This window comes from Chrysochloris asiatica, unplaced genomic scaffold (genome assembly GCF_000296735.1).
Source record: "Chrysochloris asiatica unplaced genomic scaffold, ChrAsi1.0 scaffold00094, whole genome shotgun sequence".
Lineage (NCBI taxonomy): Eukaryota > Metazoa > Chordata > Mammalia > Afrosoricida > Chrysochloridae > Chrysochloris > Chrysochloris asiatica.
This window is the reverse complement of record NW_006408612.1, coordinates 3753512-3780667: the sequence shown is the minus strand read 5'-3', so window position 1 is coordinate 3780667 and position 27156 is coordinate 3753512. Positions and strand designations below refer to the sequence as shown.

Below are 27156 nucleotides of genomic sequence, written 5' to 3'. Positions count from 1 at the left end.
TGGAAGAGGTGACAGGATGGCTTTACTAAACCGTTTTGCACAGCTCCACAAATGTGACAACAGGCAGGAGGGCGCAGGGCCAACAAAGATGTCACTAACCCAACCAAAATGGAGCTCTGGTAGCGTAGTGGTTACAAAATGGGCTGCGAACCTCAAGGATAGCAGTTCAAAACTACCAGCTGTTCCACGGGAGAAAGATGAGGCTTTCTGCTCCCATAAAGATTTACAGCCTCAGAAACCCTATGCAGGGTCGCTATGAGTCAGAACCGATGCCACGGCACAGAACCACCACCAACCTAACCAAAACCCCAAGCGATACCATCCCTCCTTGCAGTACCTGTTTCTCTGCCCCCTCTAAAGTCTAACTTGGAGAAACAAGGATCCAAATAATGGTGTTTCAGACCTTTTATTTTTAAATTCCCTCTTTCTCTTTTCTGAAACAAATCTTTTAAAGGAAGATAGCTACAGAAGCAATAAAATTATAATCCAGGAAGTTATAAGACAAGGGGATATTATTTTATTAAAGAAGTAGGCACTGCATGTTACACAGCTGGGTGAGAAAAGGAATATGCAGTGTTCATCTAAATTACTAACTTAATTTGTCAAACGCCCTGACATAACTCTTAGGTATTTTCAGTGCATCTACAATTTCATTGTTTCCTAATCATTAAGAAAATGAATCTGCAAATACAATAATGGAATTCTTTAAATTCTACTCAACGTCAAATTAGCCTAAGGTTTCCTGTTTTTGCTACCTTAAAGTTAAGTGCTGTTGAGTTGGTTTCCGAAGAGCGCCTGCTGAGATTGAACTGCCGACTTTGCTTGGTAGTCTAACCGACATTGCAGAACAGCTCATTAACCCACAGCATTATCTAGTGAACCATAATTTATCAATAAGGATTGCCCGTAACTATCAGGAGCTCTGGTAGCGTAGTGGTTACGAATCGGACTGTGAACCTCAAGGTCAGCAGTTGGAAACTACCAGCTGCTCTACGGGAAAAAGATGAGGCTTTCTGCTCCTGTAAAGATTTACAGCCTAGGAAACCCTGTTCAGGGTCGCTATGGGTTGGAACCGACTCAATGGCACTTAACAACAGCAACAACAACATAACTATCAGGATTTTAGAAAGAGTTATACAATTCCATAGGACATAACTTTAGATGATAAAATGTTATGTACAGTAGAACTGGTGTGGTGCTGTGGGTTAATGCGCTGGGCTCCAAAGTCAGTTAGAACTGCAAGGTTGGTGGTTTAAACCCATTAGCCGCTCCTAGAAACCCTATTACAGGGTCTCTATGGGTCGGAACCAATTTGACAGCATGTAACAACAACATTAATTGGAAACAACATGGAGAAAGGATCATACCTCGGGATGTTTTTGGGGAGCAGTGAGGTGTGAAGTGAAAGCTCACAGCTCACAGGTTTGAAGTCCCACTACCTGGGCTGGACTCCGGATTTTGCTTCCTCCCTCTTCACTTTTACCAGCCACTTTAGTCAAATTGTGCAACTGTTCTGAACCTCAGTCTGGGGTACTCAGATTTGAACCAGGGAAGTTACTGGTGCTGTGAAGAGCAGGTTTCCCCTCAGTTACCTTCTGAATTCTGAACTCATGCTTTGTTATGGATGGAACTGTGTCTCTCCAAAATATGAAGGAGCTAAATTCATGGAAAAATTCTATCTTTTAATCCCATTTCCTCACAAACTTTTTGGTAGCTCCCTTGTGTGTTTTGGAATCCTAACCCCTATCCCTGTAGATGTAATGTCATCATCTTCCATAATGCAATTCAATGTAATTCAATCCGTTTCAGTCATGCCAGTGTAGGGTGGATCCCAAACTGAATCACTTCTGAGTCCAATAAGGAGCAACAAAGACACAAAGGCATGTTTCCACAAGATGCATCTGTAAACCCAGCAATACCAAGGCTTGCTCACAGCTACTAGAAGCTGAAATAGACAAAGAGAACCTCCCTCTAAAACCACACTCTGAATTCAGACTTCTAGTCTCCTGAACTGTGAGAAAATACATTTCTGTTCTTCAAAGTCATCCACTTGTGGTGTTTGTACTACAGTGGTACTAGGAAACCAAAACTTATTTGGTAAAGGCTAGCAAAAGTAACTATTACAGAACAGAGGAATCTTACCTTCCAAAAGTAAATTTTATTAAAGGCAAAAATTGCAAGTAGTTCAATGATTCTGGTAAATTCCTTTGTAAGACTCCATGGCAGAGATTGAACTAATGAGTTTCTTTAAGGCCAACATAACCAATTTCCCCTCCATTGTTGAAAAAAATGGTGGTTCAAAGTAGAAATGGCACCAATCTGCTGTTCTCACAGGCACCTTGTCTTGAGTTACCTGTTTCCCTCCATCCTTCACTTAGGCTGGTGACTCTGTTACCAGTCATGACTCATTTTCCAAACCAGGAATAGCCAAGTCCTCCCGAGGTGCAGAAGGAAAATCATGGGGCCTGGTCCTTACCATTATGCCTTTTTATTTTATAATTAGATTTTATCCAAAAGAACCTCCCCACTGTTCAAATGTGTATCTTGATGCACATTTATAAGCAGTGCTAATTAGTACAAGGACAGAACCGGGCACCAGGAAGTTCTTTTACTAGCATTTAAATAGTTATGTGAACCTCTCCCCTAGCTAGACAATCTGGCTGTCAGTGAAAATCTACAAGAAACCTGTACGGTTTTTGGGAACTGGGAGGGGGTACTTTTACGCATGAAAGTGATGAGATATATGGAAATTCTGTTGGGTGTCCAAGATATGTACCATTCATCTGGGCAGCCGCTGAAATTCCTGGATAATTTTAGGAGCAAGTGTTTGGTTAATGGAAGATGAGAAAGCATTCTATTTGAACGTCTTCAGCAATACCAATTCCATGAAAAAAAAAATTTCTGAATTAAGATTACTGGCCAAGTAAAATAGACACTATTAGTGAGCATAAAATCTTAAACAATGCTCAGTTAATACTAAAACAAATATCTCTTTGGGAGAAATCACTATTGCACTCATTGTAAGCTGTTTTAAATTCTTGGAGGTGCTAAGCTTGTGCAAGTGATACCAAACATAGACATTCTCCTCTCCCTCTCCAAAGATTACATGGAAGGCAGGAAGGAATAAAAAGGAAAGGAAGGGTCAAGACAGAGGTACATTTTCCAAGGTTATACAGACTGTTCTTCAAGCATTGTTATGTTTAAATTCTTGACAATTCAAAGACAACAATCTCTCTAAGAAAAATACACTGCCTATATCAACACTACAAGGAGCTCTGGTTAGCGTAGTGGTTACGAATTTGGCTGTGAACCTTAGGGTCAGCAGTTCGAAACTACCAGCTGTTCCATGGGAGAAAGATGAGGCTTTCTGCTCCTGTAAAGATTTACAGCCTCTGAAACCCTGTACAGGGTCGCTATGAGTCGGAACTGACTGCACGGCACATGACAACAACATATCAACACTGCAGATAAGTCTTTAAAAACTGAGGGCCAATATCATTCATAATATTCTAAAAGTAAACAGCCTAAAATTAGATTCTCAGGCTTTTATATATTCACTTTTCCTGAAACTTAGAGACATTTATAAACATTTAAACACTTCTTAAAAATTGAGGTGTCATTTGCATATAACAAAATGCAGATTTTATGTGCATCAGTCTTGATAAATGCACTTATCTGTATTTGTGTAACAGCCAAGGATATTTCCATTATCCTAGAAGGTTCCTTTCTACTGCTTCCCAGTCAATGCCCCCTCCTCTATAAGAACCCTCATTTCTGATTTTACCACTATAGATTGCTTTTGCCTGACATGACACTGTGGGATATGCATGGGACCTCAAGGTCAGCTTGAACTGCAAGGTCAGTGGTTCAAACTCACTAGCCTCTCCTGGGAAACGCTAAACAGGGTTGCTATGAGTGGGAACCGATTTGATGGCACTAACACCAACAAAGCTTAAACAGAATTGGAGCATTACAATGCATTCTTCTTTGGCTGCTTTCACTCATGCTTTTGACAGTTATCCACATTATTTCATCTTCACAAGCTTACCCTATTTTAGAAAGTATTGGCCCTATTTTACAGATGAGGGGACTGAGGATCAGAAAATGTGGAGGTTTGTGCACCAAGGTCACTCAAGCTCTCATTATTGTTGTTGTTAAGTACTGTGGAGTCGATTCAGACTCACAGCGACCCTGCACAGGGTTTCCGAGGCTATAAATGTTTACGGGAGCAGAACGTCTCATCTTTCTCCCACAGAACTTCTGGTAGTTTCGAACTGCTGACCTTGAGGTTGGCAGCCTGACTCGTAACCACTACACTACCAGAGGTCCTTCACTCAAGCCCTGGATGAATCAAATCTCATTGTAGAATCGCAGAAACATTAGTTTTTCAAAGTCCCTCATCCCCCAAACCACCACTCTACCCCTTCCCCAGTCAATGGAGAACAAGGAAAAAGACCGGATAATGTTCAGGGTTCAGGTGAAGAGGTCCCTTGGTCTTGAGAAAGGACTGTATTCAGGGAAGATTCCAAAATATAACATCCAGAGGTTGAATCAAGTTTTAAAAGTTGAAAAGGGACAAACAAGGGCAATAGTCTCATGGCAAGTCACTGACTTGTAAAATTATAAGAAGTAACACAAGATGAAATGAAAATACGATGCAAAATGTTGGCCCTGCTGGTTTTGAAAGTAGTAAGATGTTGATGATTTAGGCCTCCAAAAGCTCCTTCACAGGCTGTGCTATGATCCAGCCGTTTTAAAGGCCTGCCGTTTTAAAGGCAGGAGAGTTGAACATCCCGCGATAGCACCTGGGTTATTTATCATTATGTATGACCCCGCTACACTATGTTTTATTATGCCGCCTTTAAAAGGAAGATAACACAAGTGTGGTTAATTTGCTTCTCTTTATCTATACAGTGTCATGACCCACTGCGGCTTTGTCCCACGAGCTTTGTTTTTCAACCCCCAAAGAAATCCGCAAGAAACTCTCCCTAAAAATTCCATTAATAGCCTCTTTCAGCGTGTATAGGTTGCAGGGTCTGGAACTAAGAATGTTTTAATCTCTTCAGCAAAACAATGTCTCATAATGATGTACAGGACTATTGCTGTACTGATGAAGAATCATACATAATTCAGCACCTTTCACTTGGCACTACTGTGATATCCTCATTAGTCGTGGCTCACACTGTCTGTCAGATGGTGTCCATGCGAACGCAGGCATTATATTGTCTTTGAGATGTGCAGCTGCTTCCAGGACACTGCCAGTATATAAAAACATGACGCCAGTTTGTTTTATTTAGTGCTAAACCTTCCAGTTTGTAAAAACAAGGCTGACACAGAGCCTGACATGAGGCAGTGAAAATAATTAGCTCTCATTTTCTCAGCCTCCTATTTCCTTCTCCCTGCTGCGTTCTCTTTCCACTAAACCACCACATGTCAGTCGAAATGGGAGGCAATTAGTGGGCTCATTTCAGTCCCCACAACTGTGCTGAAAAGAAAGTATTTATGATGGCACAATGAACAGCTGAAAGATTAAATAACATTTGCCTTTTGAAAAGAAAATGACTTCTAGCTAAATGGGCAATTTTTGATTATTCTCAAACAAGCTTAGAGTAGTTGGTTTTTAAAATACAAGAAAGGAAAATGAGTCATTTTTAGGTGAAAGAATCAAATAAAACTTGACACAGTAATGCAAATAACTGATGTTTTATTGCAAAATATGTAAATGCGTTATATCCTTAACAATGGCTTGTGTCTAAGGTCAGGGCAGACTGGTGCCAACCAGATACCAGTGGAGATAAGGTTGTTATAGTGCCTTTTTGGGGTGCTGTTTATGAGTTATGTATGAAAAGGGACTTTACAGATGATGGTAAAATAAAGAGAAACAAATCAAGGAAGACATACTTCCATATGATGCATTACACACTTGACTACCTAAAATGGTTCAGATGTTAGTTGGCATGTTTGGGAAGGGCTTTTTTTTTTTTTTTCTTTTTTCCCCTCTATTTGAAATTGTAAGATATTAGGATTCATTCTGGACAAAAAGAATAGTAAGGCTTGCTATTGCTTTTTTGAAAAATTAAGAATCCAAGCTATCTCAGAGTAGGTTTTTTTTTAACCAATATATTTTTTAATACTGGAAAATTTGTAATGTTTAATATTAGAAAATGTATTTGCAAAAAAAACTTTTACTCAGGACCCTCAATATATAAAATAGCTCTTCTACATGGTAATTTCTTCTCTTACCTTTCATGACTCTAGCGAGGACTCTAACAAGCACGGCTTTTTAAAAAAATAAACTGATGTAGTTCATAAACACTGCCTACCAGCCTACCAGTTGAGCTGTACTCAACCCAAGTCCTAAACTTTGTAGGACTGATGTGGTTACCACACAGCATCATGATGCTCTGAACTGCATTTCCCACAATCTACCCCTAATTTTTGGTTCAGAAACTATAAGTCATCGTGAGTACCAGCGTCCTGTCTCTGCAGAATTTATAGACCCCTAGAGGCTTCTGAAAACCTGCTTCTAGAAGCAAAGATCTCCTTTATTATTATGAACAACTGTGGTTGTCATCATCAAGGTCCCAACCTATGATTGTTCCAGCATTTTTTGAAGACACTGACAAGTTTAAATTTTGTTCTTCTGTCTCCATAAATGCATTAAAAACAAAACAAAACATTTTATTGTGGTTTGGGTGAAAGTTTGCAAAACAAATTAGTTTCCCATTCAACAATTTATACATATTTTGTTTCCTGACATTATTTACAATCCCCTCAGCGGAACAGCAGTCTTCCTGCTTCCTCCCTGGGGTCCCCATTTCCATTTGGCCATCGTTCTTGCCTGTTCTGAACTTTGGTTTTTGGGAAAATATCTTTTGGTCTCTTACTAGTATATGGCTGATTGTTCTGAGGAATGGGCTCCTCACAGGTATGATGATACGCTTTATAGGCTTGTGTATTGTTTATAGACCTGTGTATTGTTTGGCTGACAGTTGATCCCTGAGGGTGGGTTCCGCTCCGGGCTTGAAGGGTATCTAAGGGCCATCATCTTTGGCTTTCCTCTAGTCTCTATCAGATCATCTCTATTGATTCTGAATTTTGTTTTACATTTTTCTGTCCAGGACTTATATTGTAATACTAATCAAACATGTTCTCCATAAATACATTTTTACTTTTTATGAACATAAATGATGGGGCTTCAAAAAACGATTATAGCAGAATGGAATTAAAAGATAATGGATTTATTTCCACACGAAGTTTTTGAAGCCCCCTTTCAATATGGTCAGTGTGTCTATATAAGACAACAGCTATCGAAGGAAATCTAAAGCCACACGAGACCAGTGTTCTTTTTCAGCTAACCACACATGGCTGAAAAGCTAAAAGAAATGTATTCATAATTAATTCAAGCCTGTGTTTTATCATTTATATTTTAGCCCTAGTCTCTACTTTAAAAGAACTTCATTATCTTGATTAAGGAGACCCAGAGTGACCCATGAGTGTGCTGAGTCAATTCTTATGAACCAACTGCCCATAGCTCTTCCCAACTCCGAGGTCAACAAAGCTGGGTAGGTAATATAGAATTGGCCACGGGGGCAGCAGTTACACCATAGACGTCTGCAAACATTATGAATCAGGGCTGTTTTCTATAGGTATTATGTATTTGCTGGCTTGCCACTGTCATACCTGGCTACCAATCCATCAATCAGCAAGTATGTACTGAACACTTCTCCTCTCTGCTCTATCTGCCGCTGGCTGCCCAGACTGTTAGACAAAATACACCACATCACTCTACAATTAGAAACTGGCAGCAAGTTTTGTACTCACAAATTTCTGAACTGCGTTTGCTTCTTTGCTACCAAGTAAGACTTGTATTTCTTTCAGTATCCCACTCTTGCAAGCTTATATACTTAGGCACACAAATGCACACATATAAGTATCTTCTTCCCACCCCCAAATAGTAGTTCATGGGAAATAAATTCCCCTACATTTTACTTTTTAATAAATACAAGATATAGCAAAGTCAAATGCTCTATTTAGCTGTTCTGAAATTCACAAGAGTTGGATTTTCACTTCCTTACAAATTCCTTTCCTTTGTGCTCTGTTATTTTATTCATGTTTATCTATCCATTTATAAAAATTACACAATAGGGAAAAATACCTGTTTGACAGTTTTTGATATTTATAGTACTCTGAGAAAGGGCCTGGAGATTCGGTTAAGTTTATTAAATGTAATATTTTATAAGTGATCTAATAAAGACTGAAAAGCATAATACATTTGTAAAAAGCAGGCTTTTTAACCTCTAGATGAAATTGCTGGGAAAGCAGAACTCTCAATAGACTTTCTGTTCCTGACAAGTGGGAGAAGGGGAACAGGCACTAATGACGACACATGTGGAAGAGGGCAAGGGAGCAGGATGGAAGAGAAAAGATGCCCAGTGGTAACTTTCCAAGAGTCCCTGGATGGAACAAACAATTAAGGGCTCAGCTGCTAACTGAAAGGTTAGCAGCTTCACTCAGAAGAAAGGTCTGGCAATCTACCATTGAAAACCCTGTGATGCATAGACGTGTACTCTGAAACACTTAGGGTCACCATCAGTCAATTCAGAATGGTCTTGTTGGCAACTGATTTGTGTCTTGGATAGCCTTCCATTTTGATGGGGGCAGTTCTATTTCTATTCCAAAACATTCCTCTCATTTTCTCTTTCTGGCTCCTGTGCGGCTTCAAAAGACCTCTCAAGAAGAAAGCAAAAGTGATGGTTGTTTGGAAGGGGGAATGGAGGAACATCAAGAAGCAAGGGTGTTGGGAAAGATACGGTGCCGTTTCCTTTGCTTCTCCCTGACCTCAGTCTCTTATCTATGACAGATAATCATTGCAGACATACAAGTACCTAGCTTCCCTCAGATTTCCTTTGCTCCTCTGGGGCAAGGTGGGAATAAGGGCTGCTGGACAAAGCCTGTTGGTTGTTCCGCACACACAAGGAACGAATGATTCCCCAGAGAGTTCCTTCATAACTCTGCTTTTGAATTTTTATGACACAAAGTCTCAAAAAGATCTTTGTGAGAGATCTGGTGGGGTGATTTCATAGTTCGATCCTTGGCATTTTGAGAATCAATATTCTTGACTGGAAAGCTTGTAAGGGTTGTAAAGATAAACTCTATGTGGCCAGATAAATAATATTAAAAAGGGTCATTGAGACCTGCGGAGTGTTTGAAATTGCCTGCGGTTCTTAAAATCTCTTTTTTTGTGCCAAGTCAAGGAGCTTAGACCACAAAACACAAGGCACTTTGCCTATGAAACAAACAGTGGTATAACTAACCAAGAAAATGTTGTTTTTTTATTTTATTTTTTATTACCAGCATACCTATTTTGGGAGACAATGATACTTTGCTAAAAGAGGCAAGTCTAGCCTCTCCCACTTCCCTAGTGGGAGAGGGTAGACCTGCCCTTGACTAGCTGAAGACAACTTGGCTTCCCCAGTGGATTTCCCCAATCTGCTCTTCCCTTCCCTCATGGGAGGAATGAGGGAGAACTCTCCTATCATGTTAGGTTGTAATCATTACATGAAAAAGACTGTTTGCAAAGCACTTACCATAGTGTCTGCCAGAGATAGGAAATAATAATAATTATCATTAACATTCTAAGCCCCAAACATTCAAGATGAGAAAGACCCAATTTCTTCAAAGTGGATTGCCATTACTTCAAGGCTGCCTCAACATACAATATTATTTTAAATTAATAATGAATTCTAATAATGAAAAAACCCACATATTTTTAGAGGTAATTATTTTCCCCCCTCTCATTACAAACATGCTCCGTGTTCTTCGTAGAAATGTTTCTGTTGTGGTTAGTTACCCTCCATGGTAACCTGATGTCTAACAACATGAAATGCCACCCAGTTCTGCACAATCTGCAAGACTGATGGCATGTTTGAGTTTATTGTTGGGGCAACTGGGTCAGTCCAGCTCACTGAGCATTGGTTTTGCTGACCCTCTACTTTACCAAACATAATATTCTTTTGTAGCAATTGGTCTTTCCTAATGATGGAGAAGAATATTTTCCTAATGATGGAGAGGGATATCATGTTTGGTAAGGTGGAGGGTCAGAGAGAAAAAAGGAAGACCCCTAGCAAGATGGATTTGCCAAGTGGCAGCATTGATGGGCTCAAGCGTGCAACAACTGTGATGTTGGCCCAGGACCAGGCAGTGTTTTGTTCTGTTGTGCATAGAGTCACTATGAGTCAGTACCAACTCGATGGCACCTAACAACAACAACAACAACGATGTGTATCCAAAGTAAACAAAACCATCATTCTGAGGAGCATTCTGGTTGCACACAATTGAGAAAATGGGTTAAAATAACTCTATTATTAATTATTTCAATTGTCACTCAAACCTTTGGTCCAATCATGATATTTTCTTTGTCACATTGAATAAACAAGGAAAGGGTATAGGACACTTTTCTACCACTCATCTGTCAGTTTGTTGTACTGTAGTGGCTTGTGTGTATCTGTGATTCTGAAAGCTATGCCACAGGTGTTTTAAATACAGGCAGGGTCACCCATGGTGGATAAGTTTCAGATGAGGTTACAGATAAACACAGACAAGGAAGAAGGAGAAATGAAGTGCTTCTGAATACTTACTTAGTCACTGAAAACCTTATGAGTAGCAGTGGAACACTATCAGATAGCAGTGTTATTGAATATTGAAACATGATGAAGAGCACCAGAATATTGTCAGATGTAGTACTGGGAGATTAGCCCTTCAGTTTGGAAGGCACTCAAAATATGACTGGGGAAGAGCTGCCTCCTCAAAATAGAGTTGACTGTGATGATGCAAATGGAGTAAAGCCTTTGGTACCTTCATTTGCTGATGGAACAAAACTCAAAATGAAGACAAACAGCTGTAAACATCCATTGATAATAGGAACATGGAACGTAAGAAGTAGGAATCTAGGAAAATTGGAAATGATCAAAAATGAAATGAAACACATAAACATTGATATCTTAGTCATTAGTGAACTGAAATGGACTGGTGTTAGCTATTTTGAGTCTGACAATCACATAGTTTACTATGCTTGGAATGACAAATTAAAGAGGAATGGCATTGCATTCATCATCAAAAAGAACTTATCAAGATCTGTCTTGAAGTACAATGCTGTCTGTTCTAGGATAATATCCATATGCTGACAAGGAAGACCAATTAATACAACTATTATTCAAATTTACACACCAACCACTAAAGCCAGTGATGATGACACTGAAGCATTCTACCAACTTCTTCAGTCTTATATCATTTTAAGAGTAGGCTTGCTGCATTAGGCACTGAAAACTGAAGACCAGAAGATAAGTGGATGACATCAAGAACATCATACAGGAAGAAAGCAAATGATCATTAAGAAGACAAGAAAAAAGGAAAGAACAAAATGGATGTCAGAAGAGACTCTGAAACTTGCTCTCTAGTGTAGAGATGCTAAAGCAAATGTAAGAAAAGAGCTGCACAGAAAATTTCAAAGGTCTGCTCCAGAAGACAAAGTGAAATATTACAACGAAATGTGCAAAGACCTGGAGTTACAAAACCAAAGGGGTAGAACATACTCAAGAGTTTCACAAGTTGAAAGAACTGAAGAAAAAAATTCAAGCTTTGACTTGCAGTATTGATGGATTCTATGGGCAAAATTCTGAATGATGCAGAAAACATCAAACGAAGATGGAAGGAATACACAGAGTCACTGTACCAAAAGGAAATGGTCGATGTTCAACCATTTCAATAGGTAGCAGATGATCAAGAGCCAATAATACTAAAGGAAGAAGTCCAAGGTGCACGAAAGGTATTGGCAAAGAACAAGACTCTGGGAATTGATGGAATACAGATTTCAACAGATTGATTCAGCACTAAAGGCACTCACTCATTTATGACAAGAAATTTGAGAGACAACTACCTGGCCAACCTACTACCTATTCCAAAGAGAGGTGACCCAAAGGAATGCAGAAATTATCACACAATATAATATTGCATGCAAAGTAAAATTTTGCTAAAGATAATATGAAAATGGCTACAACCATACATTGACAGAGAACTTCCAAAGGTTTAAATCAGATTCAGAAGAGGGCAGGGAATGAGGGATATCATTGCTGATGTCAGATGAATCTTGGCTGAAAGTACAGAATACCAGAAAGATGTTTCCTTTGCTTTATTGACTATGCAAATTCTTAAGTTTACAGAGAATGAGAATTCTGGAATGCTTAATTGTGCTCATGAGGAACCTGTATATAGGCCAAGATGCAGTTGTTTGAACAGAACAAGAGAACACCGAATGGTTTAAAATTAGGAAAGGTGTGCACCAGGGTTGTATTCTTTCACTGTACTTATTCAATTTGTATGCTGAGCAAATAATCCAAGAAGTTGGAGTATATGAAGAAAAACATGGTATCATGATTGGAAGAAGACATTAACAACCTGCAATATGCAGATGATACAACCTTGCTTGCTGAAAATGAAAAGGACTTAAAATATTTACCATTGAAGATCCAAGACCACCAACTTGAGTATGGGTTGTTCCTCAGTGTAAAAAAAGCAAAAATCATCACCATTGGACCAATAAACAGCAGTCATATAAGTGGAGAAAAGATTGAAGTTGTCAAAGACTTCATTTTGCTCAGAACAACCATCAACACTCATGGATGCAGCAGTCAAGAAATCAAATGATATATTGCATTAGGCAAATCTGTTGCACAAGACTTCTTTAAAGTGTTGAAAAAATAAATATGTCAGTGTGAGGACTAAGGTGTGCCTGACCCAAGCCATGGTATTTTCAAAACCTCATATGCACGTGAAAGTTGAATAAGGAAGACCGTAGAGGAATTGAAGACCGTAGTTGGAAGTAATATTAAAAATTCCATGAGCTGCCAAAAGAATAAACCAATCTGTGTTAGAAGAAGTACAGCCAGAGTGCTCCTTGGAAGCCAGGATGGCCAGGCTTCTTCTCTCATACTTCAGACATATATCAGGAGGGACCAGTCCCTGGAGAAGGATATCATGCTTGGTAATGTGGAATGTTTGAAAAAAAGAAGACCTCCAGTGAGATGGATTGGTACAGTGGCAGCAGTAATGGGCTCGGGTATAGCAATGATTGTGAGGTTGGCACAGGACAATGTTTTGTTCTGTTGTACATAGGGTCACCGTGAGTTGGTACTGACTCAATGGCACCTAACAACAACAACAGGATAATTTATTTTGTGGGAGAACTCTTGTAATGTGTATAGGTCTGGGATCCTGTTGGGGCCTAGTTACCCAGAGGGTTGTGGCAGTAAAACTGAGGTGTGCTCTTTTTTCTTGAGGGACATAGTCATGGCATCTTGACTAGGTAGTCGGCAGACACTCAAACATGACCAGTTTTCTGAGGTTTTGTGAATCAAACTCTTGTAAAGGATTTCACTTTTGTGCCATATAGCTCATCTGGTTATAAAATTAAACTAAAAAAAAAACAATTCAACACGAATTCTTAGAACAAAAGGTTGAAGGTCTTATAATAAAAGTATTCCCCCTCCCCAATATTTCTGTATTTTTATGTACAAGGTCATATTTCATTGTGTGGTTTTAAATAGGACAAAGTAGGAATGCTTTTTTCCCCAAAGTTCCTGAAAGAATCTCCTAATTCTTTTTTAAATGAAGTTGATGATGTACAGAGCAGATCATCTGTTTTACATTCAACAATTCATACACATTGAGATTCATCTCTCTGATTGCAAGCCCCTCAGTGTAACCTCACCTGTACCACTTCCTCCTTCCTTGTGTTTCTGACCAACTGACTTTAAAGGAGAGTTAGCTGGTGGTCCTTCTCAAACGGCCAAGGAAAATGTGGCTGCTAATTCCACATTATTCCCAATTACATAGGACATTTTCATCCCACTTGTAAATGAAAAAATATCGCTGATATGCAACACTTGGGGTAGAGGAGAACTTCCAAAGCTCTATTTTCCTCCTGGCTGTCTTATTCTATTATGTGGAAATGAGGCTAGATATAAAGGCATCCCCCTTTCCTTAAAAGTTGGTTTATCAAAACTGAGTTCATTGGGATTTGAGTAAGTCTTTTTAGGGGTTGGGATGGAGAATCCCACCTTTAAAGGCAAAGGTAACAAGGGTTTAATGTGGGGAACTGAAAATTTAATTCAAAGTTTATTTCTGAGAAAATATTTCATGTTAGGACATATGCTATATCACAGTTGAGTAGTTTAGAACTAGGTCATGATTTCTTCTGAGAATATTTATGGATGGCTTAAATATCTTGGATCAGGTATGAGAATAGCACACTTTTAATACAAAGGCGTCAGGTCTGTCATGGATGGTCACATACTTTGTCTTACTACCTCTTTCCTAACCAACAATAATAATGTACCTTATGTATTATATGGGCCAAAAGAACAAACAAATCTGTCTTGGAAGAAGTACAATGAGAGTACTTCTTAGAAGGCAAGGCTGGCGAGACTTCATCTCTCGTGCTTTGGACACGTTGTCAGGGAAACCAGTCCCTGGAGAAAGACATCATGCTTGGCAAAGTGGAGGGTCCTCAACAAGATGAACTGACAGCAACAATGGACTCAAACACAACAGTCGCTGTAAGGATGGCACAGGACTGGGACGTGTTTTCCTCTATTGTGCATAGGGTGTCAGAACCAACTCTACAGCACCTAACAATAATTGTCTCATGGAAATGACAAAGTGCTAAATGAGATGACATTTATGACATACCAGCAGACCCAGGGTTACAAACAAGATTATTACCTAAGTGTGTTCTTAAGTCGAATGGGTAGATATTGGAACAGGTATATACATAGTTCTTTACCATTACTTTAGTGCAAGAAAAGGCCTTTCCAGTAATTTTAAAACTGCATGTGTAGCAAGTGAAGGTAATTGTGATGAATTTGGTATGAGTAGGGGTTGGTTCAATCCTTTCAAGGTGAGGACAACTTTACTTAACATTAAATGACTACAAGTCGGTTGTAAGTCAGCTGTGAAGAACCAGGGGACTTACTGTATCTGGAGTTGTTTGGAAAGACATTTTATGTATCAGTTTTAAAAACTATATTCAGGAAATTATTTGGAAAAGTCCACGAATGTCTGCAAGCCCCAACTCAAAGTTGACTCCTTCCCCCCAAAAAAAAGCTTTTCCTAATAAACCATTCCATTAGTCATGGAGTTATATTTTTAGCACTTTTACAATACATTGACATTGGATCTTTTGATCTACTTTATGAGATCATTTATCCAGGTGCACACACTAGAAACCTGGCCCCATCCTAGCTCCTCCCTCTTCCTTTCCAGAACTCCAGCGGTTTGACCCATCTCTGTGTCCTTGGAACCATCCTCCCCCCACCATGCTGCTATTGCCTCAGCTCCCATCACTTTTCATCTGGCTGCCTCTGCTACCTCCCCATTGGTCTCACCCTTTGTGCTTTTAGCTCCTTTGAGAGATCTTTTGATGACATGAATCAGATCCTGTCTACCCATTGCTTAAAAACCTTCAAAATCCTCAGTTTAGCAGAGAGTACACTTCATGATCTGCCTCCAGCTATCCATCTGGCTTTAATTCCCAATACACTACTCCATTTGCTCTCTGTTAAATCTTCTCAAAAGGAGCGAGAATTGAGTAGAGTTGTGAGATCTATAGAAGAGTTACCAGTATCGTTCTGGCTTGATGTCTGTGAACTTTTGCACATGCTTTTCCTTTTACCTTCGGTACCCTATTCCTACCTCCTAATACCAGGAGCGCTGCTAGCATAGTGGGTTACACGTTAGCCTGCTAACTGCAATGTCAACGGTTTGAACCTACCAGCCACTACCTGGGAGGAAGATGAGGCTTCCTGCTCCCATAAAGATTTATAGTTTTAGAAACTCTACAGGGTCACTGTGAGTTGGAACCAATTCCATGGCACATAACCACTACCCTATTAACTCCTAATGGTTTTCCAATTATAGTGCAAGCATCTCTTTTACCAAGAAGCCTTCAAAATCCTTCCATCCACCTTCCTCCCATCTGTTTTAGATGCTCATCCAGTGGATTTCCTAAAATGATGTGCGAGGTGTCAAAATTCACCACTCTGACCTTCTACCATTCACTAGTTTTGTCTATTTCTCCCAGTTACCTGTGGGTTCCTTGCAGGCAGAGATTGTATTCTTGACTTTGCCTTCTGAGCATCTAGTATAAAGCCAGGCACAGAGTAGTTTCTCAATAAAGTTCTGCTGAATTCACTTGAATGGCATTATTACTGTGGATCGGTGGCCAAGGCATAGCAGAATACAAAAAGTTGTGATGACTCAAGATCTTTTTGATAATCTACCACTCAAGATGTTGACATAATGATGCCAATTCTCATACCCTTGTATTTGGTCTCAAATATCTGTAGCTTCTGGATTTTACTGAAAAATACATTTTTCAAGTTTCTCCCTTAACAAGCCTGTTTTTCATTAGTTATCTTTTTGGTTTAGAACTCTTTTGACAAGTATCTATTAAGGAAAAATTGCCCTTGTCCTTCAGATCTGAGAATTATAAAAAAGGTTTGAACAAAGAGTACTCATCTGTTTATCAGGTGATGAATTTGGGTGTGGCACTGTGGTCTAATGTGTCAGACTGCAAAGTTGTTTGAACTGCAAGGTCGGTGGTTCAAGCTCACCAGCTAGCTGCTCCTTGGAAACCCTATACAGGGTCGCTGTGGGTCGGAATTGACTCAACAGCACTCAACAACAACAACATAACTATAGAACCTCGGGGTTAGGAGGACCCTTGCTTGTTGATGGAGAGAAGGGCATTTAATTTGATAGCTGTATCTTACAACAACAATGAGTACAGTGATCTATCCATAAAGTGAAAATAAAAGAACTCAGAGACAAGAAACCTGGATTTCGAGCAGCTTCTTAGCAGACTTCACTCAAACGAGTTCTGAGGCCAAAACAAAAGAGAGAACGGTTTCTTTCTCTTCAGCAGAAGCAGCAGTGCAGGTAAGGTACTCCTTGTTAGGTTGAAAAAGTGTCCCAGGTGAAATTAAACTCCTTGTGACAACTTCAGACCATTCCCAAGCATTGGTTCTTGGGAATGGCCTGGGGTGGGCGTGGTCTTATTAGTGAAGGGTCAGCTGGAGAGCTAAGCCCACCGCAGCCCTGTCAGAGAAACTGGCTCTAGGATGTGAGCACAGATAAATGTTGACAAGGCCCTTGATTCTGCAAAGGAATGGCACTAAAAGTCTTAGCAGTAGTTATGAGTTTGGGTTCTGGAGTCAGAACTGCATTCAAATCCTTCTTCTGCTATTTGCTAACCACGTAACAAGTCATTTAACCTGTAGTTAAATGCCTACTTAACAAGTCAGTTCCGACTCATAGCAACTCTGTATAGGGTTTCTGAGGATTGACTACTTGCTAATCACGGAACTAGTTATTTAACCTGTTGCTAAATGCTGTTGAGTCAGTTCTGAGGAGTGGCTGGTGGGTTTGAACCGCTGACCTTGCATTTAGTGGTTCAGTGATTATCCTATCGCGCCACACCAGGACTCCATTTAACCTGTTAGACCCCAATTTCCTCATTTGGAAAATGAGGGAAAATGGCATCTACCCTCATTACTGGTGCACAATAAGTGGTCACCTAACAGAAATTATCATTATTATTAGCAATCTAATTCAAAGTAACACAGCCTATTATCATTATAATTCATATACAACCTAGGCCAAATCATTTCTCTAGACTTTGAAAATGACAAAGTGAAAGCCTGATTGAATGAGTGTTGATTAATTGTCTTGCCGCCCTATTTAGAGCTGATGATGTGGGTCTCCATATTGCTACAGTTCCATGCTGGGTACAGTAAGGCCCTGGGTTATCAACATGCCACAGAAGGAAACGACTTGCCCTTTAACATTATGCAAATTTGCCCTCATTTTGAAATGACTGAACCAACCCCTCCTCATAGCAAAATTTTCATCAAAATCACCGTCACTTGATGCACATGCAGTTTTTAAAGCATTGAAAAGGCATCGAGCCTTTTCTTATATTAAAGTAAGACTAAAGAAGAACCAGGTGCACCTGTTCTGACTTACAAATTTGACTTAAAGACACACTTAGGATGGATCTCGTTCATAACCTGGGTACTGAAGATAGAGGAGTCAGGAAACTAGGATCTCAAGTGTTATAAACAGTCACCCTGCCATCCAACCCCTATCCCCGTCCCCCCACCTCACTCCCCCACCGCCACTTTACTATAAGTTCCTTTATGGGTTTGGGTGGTCTCTCACAAGACTCTTCAGTTGACCCAGACAATAAGGTTTCTTGATTGGATTACAGAGACAGCTGGCAGACTTTCAGCTAAATTCTAGTTTATAAAGCTTACAAATTTACTCAGATTATAGTCACCAGCTGCTGAGGGGGGGGGGGTGGTATATAAAACCAAGGAGTTGTTGTTGTTATGTGCCATGGAATTGGTTCCGACTCATAGTGACCCTGTATAGGGTTTCCGAGGCTGTAAATCATTACGGGAGCAGAAAGCCTCATCTTTTCCCCGCAGAGGAGCTGGTAGTTTCGAACTTCTGACCTTGTGGTTCGCAGCCTGATTCGTAACCACTACGCTATCAGAGCCCCTTAAGACCAAGGAGTGACAGGAGAGAAAAAGAGTAAATTAAATGAGATTTATCTGAAGGATTTAAAATGTGATTTACCTTTGCGCTGGTTCCGGGTTTCAAATGAAAACCAAAAACAAGTTCAAGGTTCACTATTTTTTCCTCGTTTTCTTCAGGTTCACCTCCTGAATCCTAAAACGGAAAAAGCACCATTTATTTTAGATGGTATTTCTAGTTTTACTTCTCAGGTAAGAGACATGATTCTCTTTGCACTAGTTTTTCCATCCTAATCTATTAAACCGTGGTTAAGTTTGATTCAGTTACAAGTCACAATTATCTAAAGCAAGAGATATGACATATTAAGCCTTTGAGAATTTTGCCAAATGATTTATTTCATGCACTACGGATTAAATGTCATAGTCTTACATTTTTTCCAATGCATCTTGCATTGCATGATTTTACCCTAGAAATACACTTGCTGTTGTTATATGCCATCGAGTTGGTACCGACCCAGCGATCTTATGCACAGCAGAATGAAACACTACCTGATCTTGGTCCAGCCTCACTACTGCTGCCATGCTTGAGTCCATGGATGCTGCCACTTGGCCAATCCATCTCATTTGGGTCTTCCTCTTTTTCTCTGACCCTCCACCTTACCAAACAGAGACTGGTCCCTCCTGACAGTATGTCCCAAGTATGAGAGACTAAGATTGGCCATCTAGGCCTCCAAGGAGCACTCTGGCTGCACTTCTTCCAACACAGATCTGTTGGTTCTTTTGGCAGCCCATGGCACTTTCAATAGTCTCCTCCAACACCATAACTCAAAAGCATCAATTCTTCTACGGTCTATCTTATTCACTGTCCAGCTTTTGCACACATATGAGGTTATTGAAAGTACCATGGCTTGGGCCAGGCACACCTTAGTCCTCAAGCTGACATCTTTGCTCTTCAACACTTTAAAAAGGTCTTGTGCAGCAGATTTGCCTAATGCAATACGTTGTTTGATTTCTTGACTGCTCCTTCCATGAGTGTTGATAGTTGATCCAAGAAGAAAGTACTTGGAAATGTCTTTGAGACTTCACCGTGAGTGTCTCACGACACTCAAGATACTTACATATCATTCTCAAATAGGAATTAGTAGTTCCCAAGGAGTTCTGATGTGGAACTGTAGATTTAATGTGCTGGACTGCAAGGTTGTTTGAACTACAAGATTGTTGGTTCAAACTCACCAGCTGCTCCTTGGAAACCCTGTACAGGGTTGCTATGAGTCTGAGTAGACTTGATGGTACTCAACAACAACAACAAGGCACATGTGGATGGAGGACCAAACTAAGAAACATAGTGAATCTTCAGTGTCTTAGAGATGAACAACCATAGCTTGTAGTGACTAAGGCAATTTCTGTGTATTCATTGTATAGATCTACTGATGTACTGTTTGAAACTTTTTATTGTGAATTGAGTGATGGTTTACAGAGCAGATCATCAATTTTCCATTAAATAAATCACACACTTTGTTTCATCTCAATGATTGCAATCCCCTCCGTGTAACAATAACTATCCCACTTCCTCCCTGTGGGTCTTATTTCCGATTTCTTCTCAACTGTGTCTTTAAGTAAATGTTGCCCTTTTAATGATGAATGGTTGACCATTTATTTTTTATCTTTTTAATGTGGATTGAGTGTAGGTTTACAGAGACAAGATCAACAGTTTTACAATCAACAAACCATACACTTTGTTTCATCTCAATGATTACAATCTCTTCTATAGAAGGAGAGTCATCTGCTTCCTCCCTGTGGCTTCCATTTCCCTTCCACTCACCTTCCCAACCCTTCTCACCATTGTGCTAAGTACACGTTGACCCTTTGGTTTTGAATAATTGACTGTCTCATTATTCATAGTGAGCATGTCTTACTAGTGTTGCTGTTCCCCCTATATACCTACCTACTGCTTGCCTGAAAGAGAGTGTGTTCCTTTCCAGATCTGAAGGATGGTCAAGAGACACAGTCTCAGGTTCTTCCAGCCTCTTTCTGGCCAGTAAGCCCAATTTTTTTTTTTTAAATAATTGAATTTTGTTCTACACTTTCTGCTCTATCCAGAACCTTCTAATGTGTTCCCATTCAGGGCAGTTGGTGGTGGTAGTTGGGCACCATCTAGGTCTTCTGGTCTCAGAGTCATGGAGACTGATATTCACATGTTCCATTAGTCTGTTGGACTAGTTGATTCCAAACATCTTCAATTCTTATCACTCTTCTGTCGTCTGCACATGGAGAGACCAATTGCTGCAACCTTAGATGGCACTTCATGAGCTTTTAGGATTCCAAATGCCACTCACCAAAGTAGGAGGCAGAGCACTGTCTTTGTGGACTATATTATGCCAATTGGCCATGGTGTCCCCTGAAACTATGGTCCTGAGACTTCAGGCTCATCTATACAGCCTTCAGATGTTAGATACTCTCTAAGAAGTTTTCACCACCTGCCTACTGTATGCTCCACCACATTCACAATGGTATTTGCAGGAAAGGTAAATATTCATATACCAATATCCAGATATAAATATACATTATTATATATCTGTGAGACATATATACACATATGTTGTTCTTAAGTGCTGTTGAGTTAGATCTTACTAATAGCAACCCTATATAGTGTTTCTGAGAAGTGGCTGGTAAGGTTGAACCACTGACCTTGCAGTCCAGCGCATTAACCCACAGTGCCACATGAGGACTCCATATATGCATACACACACACACACACATATATATATATATATACACATAAATGTATACATACACGTACATACACCAGTACACACATTCGATTCTTCCTTCCATAAGCATTCAGCATGGGTCTCTGATTATTGACCATTTCTTGGTGAACATACCTACTAGTGTTAGCTCACCTATATACAAGCTTTTTTTTTTTTTTTCTGTTTAACTTTTTATTTTGTATAGAGTGAAAGTCTGCAGACAAGATCATCCATTGTACATTCAACAAATCATACATTTTGTTTCATCTCAATGATTACAATCCCTTCCATGTAACAACAGTTATTCTGTTTCCTCCCTGTGGCTCCTATTTCATTCCACCCACCTTCCCATCCCTTCTCTACTTCATCTTTAGGTAAATGTTGCAATTTTGATTTCAAATGATTAACCATTCCATGGTGAACATTCCTTACTAGTGTTGTTGTCCCCCCCTGTATACCTATCTACTGCTTGGCCAACAACTGGATTGACAGGGAGAGTTCCTTTCTAGATCTGAAGGGTGGTCTTGGGCAAGGATCTTGGGTTCCTCCACTTTCTTTCTTATCAGTGAGACTGTTTTTTTGTTTGTTTGTTTTAAATATCATGAGCTTTTAAGATTCCCAATTGCTACTTACCAAAGTAGAATGTAGAACATTGTCTTAATGGACTATGCCAACTGACCAGGGTCTCTCCTGAGACTAGGGTCCTCAGCCCCCAGGTACAGCAACTTGCTTCTTCAAGGTGTTTGGTAATGTCTAAGAAGTTTCCATCATTTTGTCCCTTGTATGCTCCACCACCATATTCATAAAGGTTTTTGCAGCAAAGGTAAATACCCATGTACAAACATCCACTGTGAAACCTGTATGTATTTGTGGATATACTCCCAGTCTCTCGTCCACGCTCATTCAACCTGTGTATCTGTCCATGGATTCACCCGTAGAACACTGTTATTGCAGGGTTGGGTATATAACAGCATTAACCTCTGTCTGAGTCTTAGTGTGGGGTAATACACTAGACTGAAAGCCTGGTTTGAACTGCAAGGTTGGCAGTTCAAGTACACCAGCTGTTCCTCGGAAACCCTATAGCAGGGTTGCTATGAGTCAAAACTTACTCGATGGCACTTAACAACATTTTAACCCATGCAGGGTTGCCTTGAGTCAGAACTGACCTGACAGCACCTAACAACAACATGTTTAACAAATTCATTTTGAATATATTTTAAAGGTATATTACATTGCTGTAAAATCAGCAGATTTTTCACAGGAAGGAATGCAAGGGTTAAAATGTTGTTGTTGTTGTTAAGTGCCGTCAAGTTAGTTCCAAATCATAGCAACCCTGCATAGGGTGTCTGAGGAGCGGCTGCCTGCACAACTGACCTTGTAGTTCAGGTTGACCTTGCAGTCCAGTGCATTAACCTGCAGCATCACCCCAGGACTCCTACTGTGTTAAACATAGGAATGTCTTATTCAAACAATAACCCTCATCTTGTGCAAGTGATACTCCAGAGCCCTGATAGATGAGTTCCTTCAGTGACATCCACATTGGACAGACATCTCTTGGAGCCAGGTGTAAGACCAGAGGGCCTCACCTGCAATGCTAGCACTTCTGTTCCTGAGCCTTGGAGGTGAGATGTGGGGTTCTTATCAGGAATGTATAGTTAATATTCCAACTTGCTAGGGACAAGGGCGTTCAGTTTATGCACATCTTAAGCTTTATTCAAAGGGCCTTTTGTTGGACCCAGGTGTGATTACATTTCACTTCAAACAACAGTTTTCCACATTGGCAAATTGAGGTGTGGATGTGTCAGGTGTGTTGGTGAACAAAAGTATTATACTTTCAGTAAGAAAAAAAGCCACACTTACCTTAATTAGTGGTGGAAAGTGAAACAAGTTTAGGTAATTGTGGGTTAACTTCTCAATGGCTGACTGTAAAAAATACAATCACATGAGTTCGTTAATGATCTGATAAAACCAAGAGCGGATTCAGATTATGGCACACTTATAAAGACCTCTTTATTTATGTAGTTCATAAAATATCTTGGGGATGTTAATAGCCAACATCTATTGAGGATAAACCTGGTTGTTCGAAGTAGGATGGGGAGTTTGTAATTATTTAATGGAGCAGGGAGAAATTTAAAGATGTTAGAGCTCAGACAAAGCAATAAATAAAACCATTCTTCAAACACCAGCAGCGTAGGGCAATGACAAGTTAATGTTCTGGTGCAAAGAATGTAGTTGTCACCCTGAGTAACTGTGGGAAAACAACAAAGAACAGAACATGACTCCAGAGACATTCATTAAAGACTAAAACCTCACTAAAGGGTTGATTGCATTGTAAGGGCTTTTCTATGGGCATGTGTCCGACACTCCCTTCTTCGATGGAGCACAAAGCAATCTTAAGGGGAAAGGGGACAATTTAAATTATATATATATATATATATATATATATATATATATATATATATATATATATACATATACACACACACACATACATATTACATATTTTTTGAGGGGGGCTACTCATCAGGTATAATTCAGCATTGTTTGTGAACACATCATGCAGGGAGTGACACTAGCAATGTGAGAAAAATTAGTTGCATTTTTTTTCTAAAAAGCAAAATGAATGCTGTTGACACTTCACAATGTAATGAACACATATTAGGTATTGAATCCTATTCCTTATTCCTGACTCCTCCACATGAGGGCTTCCAGGCACAGGGGAGAACCTGCAACAGTACAACCAAGTAGCAAACAGATAAAATACTGCTCTGCTTCCTAGTTTTATGACCTACCACTTAAGGGTTGAGAGAATCTTTGACGTGCCCAACAGTGACTATGCAGTCCTTGTGAAAGAGCAGAGAATAAATGCCACATTCTCACAGTTTGGTTTTGTATGTGTATGTGCATCTGTCTCTGTGTGTGAAACAATTCTGAAAAACATCAGCAGGGTTCTTCTAATCTGAAGGTTCTCACCCACTGTCCCCAAAACCCAGCTTGAAATGTTATTTATCCTAAGTGCCCCAAGGGTATATGCAGGATCCTTCCAGGGCTCCTTCCCATGATGCTATCCCTCAGACATGAGTTCATTTGCAGAAATTACATGTTTTGTAGCTGAATTTATTGGAATGTCACCTCCTGTTGGCTGAGTTTCCAAGTGGTGGTCACTTTATCACAGCCCTAGTTTTGTCAATAAGGTGGAGGGTCTTTGTTTCTGAGCTTTGAGACATACCCTTCTGTGAACTCAAGGTCTTTATATTCACATGCAGACTCACCCTGGAGCTCCCAGTGGCAGCTTGGGACTCACAGTCCTTCCTGCCCATTTCTTGTGCAACTCAGGGCAGACACTCGGGACCCAAAGAGGAGGCATTGCACTCACCTGCCTTAGCTAGCTGCTTCAACAAGGCTTTGCTCTATGCATGTGCTTCTTGGCTTCTCTGCTGCCTTACACCCGTTTGGATACAGTTTTGACCCTCAGCATTTTGGCTTTTGCAATGCCATTCTCTTCTCATTTACCTACTTCCTGGGACTCCTCTTGTTCTCCTTGCTCAGCTTGCTTTGATGGCTCTTTGTCATATACTTCCTTTTGGAAGGCACATAGTCACTCTGTTCTTGGTCAAGGGTGCCACTGTAGCTGTACTTCCCTTCTTGAACCTGTAAGCAGCTCTGTTCAGCAGTGGCATCCTTCCCTCTCTCCAATCTCATTTCTACCACACCACTGGCGTGGCGCTGTGAGTTAATGCACTGAACTGCAAAGTCGGTTTGAACCGCTAGGTCAGTTTGAACCACAAGGTCGGCAGTTCAAGCTCACCAGCTGCTCCTCGGAAACCCTATACAGGGTCACTCTGGGTCAGAACCAAGTCAATGGCACTTAACAACAACATTTGGGCCTTATTACTGCTTGTGTTGGGTGACTAATGCCTCCTCCCCCAATTCATATCTACCTGGGACCTTGAATAGGATCTTATTTGGAAATAGGGTCTTTGCAGATCTAACCAAGATTTAGTTCAAGATGAGGCTATGTTGGATTTAGGGTGGGTCCTGAGTCCAGTGACTGGTATCCTTATAAGGAGACAAAATTTAAAGACAGACATGTGATGATGGAGGCACACTGGAGTGACACATCTCCAAGTCCAGGAACATCAATGATTCAGGCAATTACCAGAAGCCAAGAGGCAAGGAAAACTCTCCCCTAGTCTTCAGAGGGAGAGAGGGCCTGCTGATGCTCTGCCTTTAGACTTCTAGTCTCTAGAACTATGAGAGGATAAATGAATAGATTCCTTTTTAAAATATAGTAAGCCATCAATTTTGTGATGCTTTCTTACAGCAGCACTAGGAAACCAATGTTGCCTAGGATCGGGCAGTGTTTCGTTCTACTGTGCTCAAGTTGGTACCAGTCGCTATGAGTCGACTTGATGGCACCTAACAACAATGATAAAAAGGGTTTCTGAGGAGAAGCTGCTAGGTTTGAACTGTCAACCTTGCAGTTCTCAGTCCAATGCATATCCTACAGTGCCACACCAGGAGTCCAGGTAACCAATATGCTATTTTATAACCTCTGACCTAGTCATTTAAAATCCAGCCTCACCTTTTCAAGTCCTCTTTATAAGCATTAAACATGACATTACTCAACACTTCCAAAGCTCCCGATTGCAGACCAAATGACAGGTCCTCGCCTGATGTAGCTGTTCATGACTTGGCTCCATCTCCCTCCCTTTTATGTATCATGATTTCCCTTCTACACCTACACTTCTATCAGGCAGTCCTGCTTACCATTCCTTGTATCAAAGCCAATCTCTTCTGCCCTCTAGGTTCTCCCGTTTCTCTAAACTCCTTATTCTCTTGGCCTAGAATAATATGTTTTCCTTTCCCTCTCCTGTCTACATTCCAAATTTGGTCATCTCTGCAAGACCCAGCTCAAGGGGTGTCCACTCCATGAAGCTTTCCCTCTCCATTTCCCCACCCAAAGCCCCCAGCCCCACCCTCCTTTACTCTGAGATTCCAAGACACTATTATGAGCTGGATGAACACGTTTTCTCTCTTCTCTGGGATGTAAATTCCTTAAGGGCAGGATTCTTTGTTGAATCTTTACAGGCTCAGTCTTGCAACTGGAAGGCATTCAGTGGAATTTGTTGAACAATGAACAATTTGGACATTGCTTGACCTAATGATACCAACTACCATAGTGGGGACAGTTGGATTATCCTAAGATTTGCTTTCACTGACCAAATCAGTTGTTACTTGCTATGGAGTTGGTTCTGACCCATGGTGAGACCATACATATAAGAGTCCTGGTTCTGTGTCATCCTCATGATCATTAGTATGTTTGAGCCTATTTTTGTAGCTTTTGTGTCGAATCGTCTCATTGAGGGTGGCCAAGTCTGGAGATAATTAAATCACTGTGGTTTTGGTGAGGTGAGCATCACAATCTACCACCTAGTTTTCATCCTGACTGCTCCTAAAAGGATGTTGGTTCTTTTTTTCAAAGAAAGAAGAAAGGAAAGGAAGATGAGAAACATCTTATTTTTGTGCAAGACAAGATTTGCAAAATTTCTCTTTTGGAAGTCCAAATTTCTCTGCACTCCAGGAATACTTTTCATACCGATGCCCATCTAAGCATGCAAAACTTTCCAGAGTGGACCATCCTCACCCAGAGATGCAGATTAAATTCTTTCATCATACCTTTTGAGATATACAAGGGGACTTCAAAAGTTCATGTAAAAATAGAATGAAAAAGATAATGGAATATTTTCACAAAAATTTTGAAGCCTCTTCGTATGCTTATGCCTGAGTTTTCCTGACCATTTTATAGACGG

At 40.2% G+C, this 27156-nt stretch overlaps 1 protein-coding gene across 1 annotated transcript in view; it reads right to left on the bottom strand.

Moving 5' to 3' along the window:
• LOC102842505 (mitogen-activated protein kinase kinase kinase MLT-like) overlaps positions 1-27156 on the bottom strand; it is a 244632-nt gene that overhangs the window by 32590 nt on the left and 184886 nt on the right. Inside the window, exons 15-16 of the mRNA XM_006866647.1 lie at positions 23204-23266; positions 18697-18789 (exon numbers count right to left, since the gene is read on the bottom strand). Of these exons, the coding sequence (XP_006866709.1) occupies positions 18697-18789; positions 23204-23266 (156 nt within the window). The remainder of the gene's footprint in view (positions 1-18696; positions 18790-23203; positions 23267-27156) is intronic.